A 9,072-nucleotide genomic window follows, 5' to 3' on the forward strand; every position below is an offset into this window, starting at 1 on the left:
CAACACTAGTGACTTTCCTCTTCTCTCTCTCCCTACGAACCCGCCTTCCTCCTCTCCTTCTTCCACCAACAGTAGTCCAATTTCCATGGTACCCTGTTGTGAACATCACCGGTGGTGGTCCTTGTTAACCCGGGCCTCGATCAATCCGGTGTGGATAAAATAGGTCTGATTTGCATATTTGATTTGGCAAGATTTTACGTCGGATGCCCTTCCTGACACAACCCTCTGTATTTATCCGGGCTTGGGACCGGCACAATGAGACCCTGGCTTGGGCCCCCTCATGGCTACATTACAGAAAAATGTAATATATTTCATGTAAATACTTTTGCTCGTGTGAAAATCACTCGGGGATAGTGCTCTAGGGTTAAATGGCCTCACCTAAGCCACCAGATGAAGTCACTCATAATTACTCGCAAGAAGTTACATACCTACATACCTCTGTATGTAGCTCATTTCGTTAAAACAATGCTCTAAATTACCAAAATTGCTACTTCGTGTTGTTGTATGAATACTTTTGACCCATCAGATTTAGTCACATTTTCAATTGATCCACAATAAAGTCATAAAGCAACACAACTTCATGATTCTTTCCTGTGACATTAAAGTATATGTTCCAATCTCTCTATCAGAAAAAAATCAGAGTTTTAGAAATAACTGGAAACTCAAGACATCCATGACATTGTGATCTTCACAAGTGTGTGAAAAATTCTGACCACAACTGTACATGTAAGTCCTATATCTCTGTGGTAAAATATAACATAAAAGTTTCATAATTCACATAAAATATAGAAATAATAAATAATACACAGTTCATAATAGTACACTTCTTCTTGAGGTTGTGATTTTTTTAAATAAAATTTACCAACAAAATGTCTGTTTCTTTGTTTACATGATGTAGGTTCCTGTTTAATATCACTGGCCTGTAAAGGATCATAAATAACTTGGCGGTCCTTGGGGAGTGGTACCTGCTTGATACCAAATAAAAGATCTGCTTGATACCAAATGGGGGTCTGTTTTGACTAGTGTCCTCCAAAGACAAATCAGACTTTGATATACACCTTCCCAGCAATTCCTGCTGAGGTTCCCATGGGTTGAAATTTTACATTTCAGAAGGGAGACGATCGTTTCAAAAGTTTTATTTCCTGATGGAGTCTTACAGTCTGGAAGGGAATTTTGTTAGCTTGAAATGGTCATTCCATTGAGATGCTGACCAAAAGGTGAACTCCAATCATTGTAGCTGTTTCCCAGGGTGGCATGCTGCATGAGTCTCACTTAAATAAATTCCAAACAACTTCTGACTGTTGTTTCAGTAACACAACATTTGTCGATTACCACGTAGAACTTTGTACTTCGCCTCTTTCATGATCTTTGACTGACTGGAAAACCAATAAATATTTATGGGCTGCAGTAAAATCTTCTGTGAAGTCAGTGACTGAGCTGAAATTTGATTCTGAAATCCCTCCACCTGGTGACGAAACATTTGAAAGTTCAAAGTCTTGAAAGGGAAACAAGTGAGAAAACATTCACTGCAGAACTGCGACTTCTTCGACTGGAACTCAAAATCAAAATGGCAACAAATGATCTGCAAGAAACCTTCAGCTGTTCCATCTGTCTGGATCTGTTGAAGGATCCGGTGACTATTCCCTGTGGACACAGCTACTGCATGAAGTGTATTCAAGGATTCTGGGAAGAAGAGGAGAAAATCCACAGCTGTCCTCAGTGTAGGAAGACCTTCAGACCAAGACCTGTTCTGGAGAAAAATACCATGTTGGCAGCTTTAGTGGAGCAGCTGAAGAAAACTGGACTCCAAGCTGCTCCTGCTGATCACTGCTATGCTGGACCTGAAGATGTGTCCTGTGATGTCTGCTCTGGAAGAAAACTGAAAGCCATCAAGTCCTGTTTGATCTGTCTGGCCTCTTACTGTGAGAAACACCTTCAACCTCATTTGGATGAAGCTGCATTCAAGAAACACAAGCTGGTGGAACCCTCCAAGAACCTGCAGGAGAACATCTGCTCCATTCATGATGAGGTGATGAAGATGTTCTGTCGTACTGATCAGAAGTGTATCTGTTATCTCTGCCCTGTAGATGAACATAGAGGACATGACACAGTCTCAGCTGCAGCAGAAAGGACTGAGAGGCAGAGAGATCTGGAGGAGAGTCAACAACAAATCCAGCAGAGAATCCAGGACAGAGAGAAAGAGGTGAAGCTGCTTCAACAGGAGCTGGAGGCCATCAATCACTCTGCTGATCAAACAGTGAAGGACAGTGAGGAGATCTTCACTCAGATGATCCGTCTCATCCAGAAAAGAAGCTGTGATGTGAAGCAGCAGATCAGATCCCAGCAGCAAACTGAAGTGAGTCGAGTCAAAGATCTTCAGGAGGAGCTGGAGCAGGAGATCACTGAGCTGAAGAGGAGAGACGCTGAGCTGAAGCAGCTCTCACTCACAGAGGATCACAGCCAGTTTCTGCTCAACTACCCCTCACTGCCACCACTCAGTGAGTCCACACACTCATCCAGCATCAATGTCCGTCCTCTCAGATACTTTGAGGAGGTGACAGCAGCTGTGTCAGAGCTCACAGACAAACTGAAGGACATTCTGAGTGAGGAATGGACAAACATATCACTGAAAGTTACTCATGTGGATGTTTTACTATCAGAATCAGAACCAAAGACCAGAGCTGACTTCTTAAAATATTCATGTGAAATCTCACTGGATCCAAACACAGCACACCGACAACTGTTACTGTCAGAGGAGAACAGAATTGTAACAAAGATGGTCCAACCTCAGTCTTATTCTGATCATCCAGACAGATTTACTGATTATCTTCAGGTTCTGAGTAGAGAGAGTCTGACTGGACGTTGTTACTGGGAGGTGGAGTGGAGAGGATACTTTGTTCATGTAGCAGTCGCATACAAGAAAATCAGCAGATCTGGAGATGAAAGTAGATTTGGTTTTAATAACATATCTTGGACATCAGAAGGTTCTCTATTTGGTTTTACATTTTACCACGACAGCATAAAAACCTCCATCTCAGCTCGTGTTTCCTCCAGAATAGGAGTGTACCTGGATCACAGAGCAGGTGTTCTGTCCTTCTACAACGTCTCTGAAAGCATGACTCTCCTCCACAGAGTCCAGACCACATTCACTCAGCCGCTTCATGCTGGAGTGAGGTTGGGTTCTTTGTTGTTTTCTGGAGCCTCAGCAGAGTTCTGTGAACTCAAATAATTCCTGAATGAAGTGAAATGTTTGTTTTCAGTGATTTCTCTGATTTCCATTATTTGAGCAAAACTTTGTAACTGTTAATATTCTGTAAAGTCGTGTTCAAAAATAAAGAGAGAACGGAAAAATCTGTAGAATGTGGATTTGAGACATTTTTGAAGATGAATCTCAAACTTTTTGGAGTAATATCTGTTTTCTTGTTTCTTTGAACTTTGGGATTTGACTGTTTGAATACAAATTTCACACAAAAATTGTGTTCATGTTCATGTGTTGTTGTCATGTGAACTGATGGAAGCTGCAACACAAATGGAATCGGTGATGCCACAATTAAAGACTTTCTCTGTTTGTTCTACACAGAAACTACAAGAGAACAAACTGAAGGAGAAGATTGTGTTTGTAGAAAGAACATTTACAACTTTGTTTTATTTCTTTTTTGCTTCATTTGACAACTTTGGATTTAAAGTTTTTGTTTTCATTTGTTTGTTCTTCGGCTGCACGGTGGCACAGTGGTTAGCCCTCTTGCCTCACAGCAAGAATCGCGGCTGGGGGATTTGGGACCTTTCTGTGTGGAGTTTGCATGTTCTCCCCGTGCATGCGTGGGTTTTCACCGGGGACTCCGGCTTCTTCCCACCATCCAAAAACATGCTTCATAGGTTAATTGGTGACTCTAAATTGCCCCTAGGTGTGAATGTGAGAGTGAATGGGTGTGTGATTGAGGCCCTGCGACAGACTGGCGACCTGTCCAGGGTGTACCCCGCCTTCGCCCATCAGTAGCCGGGATAGGCTCCGGCACCCCCGCGACCCCGAAAGGGACAAAGCGGTCAAGAAAATGGATGGAAAAATGGATGGATGCTTGTTCTTCAGAGAAAAGTTGTTTCTGATCATGTGACAATAAAAACATTGTGATTCTTTTGTCTTTATTCCAGAGTTTTTGTGAAATCTGATGAAGAAAAGTGGGAGTAATCTGAGGGAGAACTGAGGCAGTTTTCCTGGAATAAATGTTGACTTTTTGTCTAAAATCCCATGAAATATATTCTGGATTTCTTCTTTTTTATACAATGGTTGAGTAGATTCTCATTCATTCAGGTTGATTCCATCAAAATGTTGCTGTTGTTCACCTCTCGGCTCATCTCATTATGGGTCGCCACCACAAAACAGTGCAGGGCGGCCGTGGTGCAGCGGTAGGGCGATCGACTCCTGATTAGAAATTTGCAGGTTCGATTCCCGCCTTGCCCACCCATGTGTCAAAGTGTCCTTGGGCAAGACACCTAACCTAACCTGTTCGGCAGTAGAGCCACCACCAGTGTGTGAATGTGTGCGTGAATGGCTGAATGGGTCTCTGACTGTGAAGCGCTTTGGGCCCTCGAAGGAGGGTAGGAACTATACAAGTATACGCTATTTAACATTTGTGGGCAAGCGTAACAGTGGGTTGCGGCCCTGCATTGACTACAGGAGTTTCAATAGTATTACTGCTCGGAATACTTATTCATTGCCTTTGTTATAGACTGCCTTCGACTTGATTCAAGGAACCCAGGTCTTCACCAAACTGGATCTCAGGAGCGCATACCATTTTGTTCGCATCAAAGAGTGTTATGAATGGAAGACTGCCTTTAACACCCCCAGCTGCCATTTCGAGTACCTGGTTATGCCTTTCGGCCTCTCCAACGCCCCCGCCATCAGTGTTTTATCAATGACGTTCTCAAGGATATGATTAACAAGTTTGTTTTTGTGTACCTGGATGACATTTTGATCTTTTACCCAGACCCAGAGACCCATGTGCAGTACGCCAGAGCCGTCCTACAACGCCTCCTTGAGAACCAGCTGTACTGCAAAGCTGAAAAATGTGAATGCCACACCTCACAGACCCGGTTATTGGTAAAAAAAAAAAAAAAAGGTAAATGGCGTATACTTGTATAGCGCTTTCTACCCTCCTTCGCGTGCCCAGGGCGCTTCACAGTCACAGACCCATTCACACACACATTCACACAATGGTGGTGGCTCCGCTGCCAAACACTGGCACCAACCTCCCACCAGAGACAATTCGTGGTTCAGTGTCTTGCCCAAGGACACTTCGACACACAGGCAAGGCGGGAATCAAACCCGCTCGCTTCTGATCAGGAGTCGACCGCCCTACCACTGCACCACGGCCACCATGGGACATGTGGTTTCACCTGGAGCAGTACAGATAGATAAAACCAAGGTCAAGGCTGTCCTGGAGTGGCCTGTTCCCTCATACCATGAACAACTGCAACGCTTCCTTGGATTTGCCCATTTTTACTGGCGCTTTATCAGAGGCTTCAGAGGCGTGGCTGCACCGCTCCATAGACTAACAACTGCCAATGTACGTTTTACCTGGAGTGAGGAGGCCACTAAGGCATTTTCCGAGCTCAAGAAACGTTTCTCTCCAGCCCCGATTCTGGTTCAGCCTGACCCCTCCAAACAATTCATTGTGGAGGTAGATGCGTCTGAATCAGGAGTTGGGCCTGTTTTGTCTCAGAGGGCGTCCGATAACAAAGTCCATCCCTGCGCGTATTTCTCCTGCAAGCTCACTTCTGCAGAGATAAACTACGACATAGGGAACAGAGAACTGCTGGCTGTGAAATTGGCCTTGGGAGAAGGGCGGCATTGGTTTGAGGGGGCTGAACAGCTGTTCCTGGTCTGGACCGACCACAAGAGTCTTGAATACATACGGAGTATCAAACGCCTCAATCCTTGCCAAGCAAGGTGGGCCCTCTTTTTCGACAGGTTTAACTTTTCCCTGTCCTTCCGTCTGGGGAGCAAGAATCTGAAGCCTGACGCCTTGTCTCGGCAGTTCCAGCAAGAGGAGGAGTTGGTGACCCCGACTGCTAATTACACCATTGTTCCTCTTTGTCTGGTGTTGGGGGCCACCCGTTGGTCGCTGGAACGTAGAGTGAAGGCCGTGGTTCCTGATCCGGCTTCTGTTCCTTCTGGATGCCCAGCCGGCCGTTTGTTTGTTCCAGTCTCCCTTTGACCCTTGGTTCTGAAGTGGGGTCACTCCTCCTGTCTGGCTTGTCATCCCCGACTGGCCAGGACTGATTTTCTTGTAGCCCAAGGTTTTTGATGGCCCACTATGTCTTCTGGCATACAGGCTTTCGAGGCTGCATGCTCCGTGTGTGCCAGTATCAAGACACCTCGGACTCCTCCTGCTGGATTGTGGCACCCTCTACCTGTTCCGTCCAGACCTTGGTCCCATGTTACTATGGACTTTATTACGGGGCTCCCTCAATCCAGAGGTAAAACCGTCATACTCACTGTAATAGACAGATTCTCCAAACTGGTGCATGCCCTTCCTCTACATAAACTTCCATCAGCCAAGGAATTGTCTGTGCTCGTCTCCCAGCATCTGTTTCGGCTGCATGGACTTCCTCAAAACATTACTTCAGATTGTGGCCCACAGTTCGTGGATGCATTCTGGAAGGAATTCTGTAAACTCCTGGAGATCAAAGTCAGTCTGAGCTCTGGTTTTCATCCCCAGACTAACGGCCAGATAGAGCGGTATAATCCAGACCTGGAAACTACGTTACGGGCCCTGTGCTTCAAGAACCCAAAGACCTGGACTACTCAGTTACCCTGGGCTGAGTACTCCCACAACACGCTACTTAATTCCTCTGGGTACTCGCCATTCCAAGCAGCCTATGGCTATCAACCTCCTCTGTTTCCTCTGTTTATTAAGGACCCGTCTACAGGCTTTGGATCCACCTTGTATTTTACATCAGTAAGCTGAAACTCCATCACAACCTGCTCCCTCGGACGCCCCTGCTCTTCGTCTCGTGGATGGAGGACCCGTCTACACTGTGACGGAACTGCTTGGTTCCAGGCAGGTGGGTCGGGGTGTGCAGTACCTCGTGGACTGGGAGGGTAATGGTCCAGCAGATCGTCAATGGGTTCCGGACCGTCACATCCTCAATCGGGATCTCATCGCCTGTTTCCATCGGAAACATCCTGACCAACCTCGTCATCCTTCTGGCAGCTGGACGTAGGCGGGGAGTTATGTCATGGACACCCTCTCCTCAAGGCCACCTGTGGTTACAGGTGCTTCTTGTTCTTCTAATTGTGCACCTGTGTATTTAAAGATGTGCTCATGCCTAGTTCAGGGTCTCAGCGTCTTAGTTCTCTGGTGATGCGTTCACTCTTCGTTTTGGATTAAACACTCTGAACTAGACTCTTGGACTTGTTGTTCTTCCTGCTTTTGGGTTACATCGTTTTGACTCCATTACAATGAGAGAATTAAGAATAGAAAAAGAAAAACGTTTTGTTTTTTATTTCCGCTTTAAAACGCCTGGCATCACTCGATTAGCACCCTCTGCTGTTGAATGGAAAACCAGCACTTTTTAACCCTCGTGCTTTCTTATGGGGTCCAGATGACCCCACCCTTACATTGAGGTGTTAGCCCTTCCATGACAGAGGTGGACAAAGTGGACAAGACTTCATGTCTGTCATTGGACACCAGTAAAAATCGATAATTATTGAAAAAAAAAAAAGTTCAGCACAGTGTTTTGTGGGGTCTAGATGACTCCACTTTTAATGTAAACAAGCCTAGGAGAGTGGATGGGTTAATGTGTTTTCAGTTATTGTGATTCTTGAGACTGCGGACCAAAACAGCACATTTGTGGACTCTACTGAAATAAAAAGATCGCCAGTCCACCTCTGGTGTCAAGCAAAGAAATAAAAAGAAAAAAAGAAAAAGATTGAGGGAAGAGGGGTGGATTCCACACATAGCAGCTCATTTCTCCAGTGGACATTCACAGTACACGGACTGTATCAACGGGTATATAATGCAACAATGCAAACCACTTCAATGCTATTTAAAAGTTGGATATGGTTATTGTCCGTGAGAGGGGGGCAGAGAGGGGAGAGGGGCAGAGTTCACAGGCCTCACAGACTGTTGGCCTGTATGCTCTGGCCTGTGTGGATCTGTACCTTCCCCCTGAGGCAGGGGTAGGAAACCCTGGTCCTCGAGAGCCGCCTTCCAGCATGTTTTCCAACATACCCTGCTCTGGCATGTTCTTATTGGCTGGACACACCTGAACCAGGCAATCAGCCATGAGTAGGGACAGATGACAATTACAAAAAATGACAAAAGAAATGACAAAAAAACTAAATATATCTGTTAAACTTTTTTTTTTTTTGGAGTAACCTGTCCTTGAATTTTTGGTTTATTGAAGCTTTGACTTCACCTTTTAACAATATATTGAACTGGATTAAGTTCAATCCAGTTATAATTTTCTGTGATAAAAACTTGTCACACCCGAACTCTTCAGATTAAGGGGCGGAGCTACAGGGAGCAATTTAAATTGTTGAGTCAATGTTAGTCTTATCATTGACAATGATGATGAATTCATCATTAAAGGCATATTTATACATTACAAAAATAACAAATGTAACATTTTTAATGAAATAAAAAAATTAAATAAGACTGTTAGAAATATGTATTTTTTTAACCTTTTTATTTGTAACAACCTTCCACTCTGGTGTTTTGTCACTCTTCCAAAGAATTCTACTTCCCTCTTGTTCCCTTTAAAAAATATTCAAGCTCCGCCCCTCTAACAATCTCCATATAATTCAGGTTCTATGAAAATTGTTTATGATCAAAAATATATTTTTTTTTAATTTTGGGTTTTTAAACTAGAAAACTTAACATTTTGATTTATTTTTGTTTTGTTCTTTCATGCCGCTGATGTTCAGCTTCAACTGTAACTCTGGAGCAAAAAGTGGCACTAAATGAGGTCACAGCAGGACGGCCTCCCACCACCTTCGCGCCTCAAACTCCAACAGCTGGAAGACAGGAGACGCCACGGACAACTCAAAGGTTCAGCACGCCATCAGGG

The 9,072-nt window shown here is 44.5% G+C and overlaps 1 protein-coding gene across 1 annotated transcript; it reads left to right on the plus strand.

The window, feature by feature from the left end:
• Positions 1-1,527: 1,527 nt before the first annotated feature.
• Positions 1,528-3,436, plus strand: LOC112140166 (tripartite motif-containing protein 16-like). Its single transcript, XM_024263053.2, has one exon. The coding sequence runs from the start codon at positions 1,568-1,570 to the stop codon at positions 3,227-3,229; it is 1,662 nt and encodes a 553-aa protein (XP_024118821.1). The 5' UTR covers positions 1,528-1,567; the 3' UTR covers positions 3,230-3,436.
• The last annotated feature ends 5,636 nt before the right edge of the window (positions 3,437-9,072 follow it).

This window comes from Oryzias melastigma, unplaced genomic scaffold, assembly GCF_002922805.2.
Source record: "Oryzias melastigma strain HK-1 unplaced genomic scaffold, ASM292280v2 sc00448, whole genome shotgun sequence".
Classification (NCBI taxonomy): domain Eukaryota; kingdom Metazoa; phylum Chordata; class Actinopteri; order Beloniformes; family Adrianichthyidae; genus Oryzias; species Oryzias melastigma.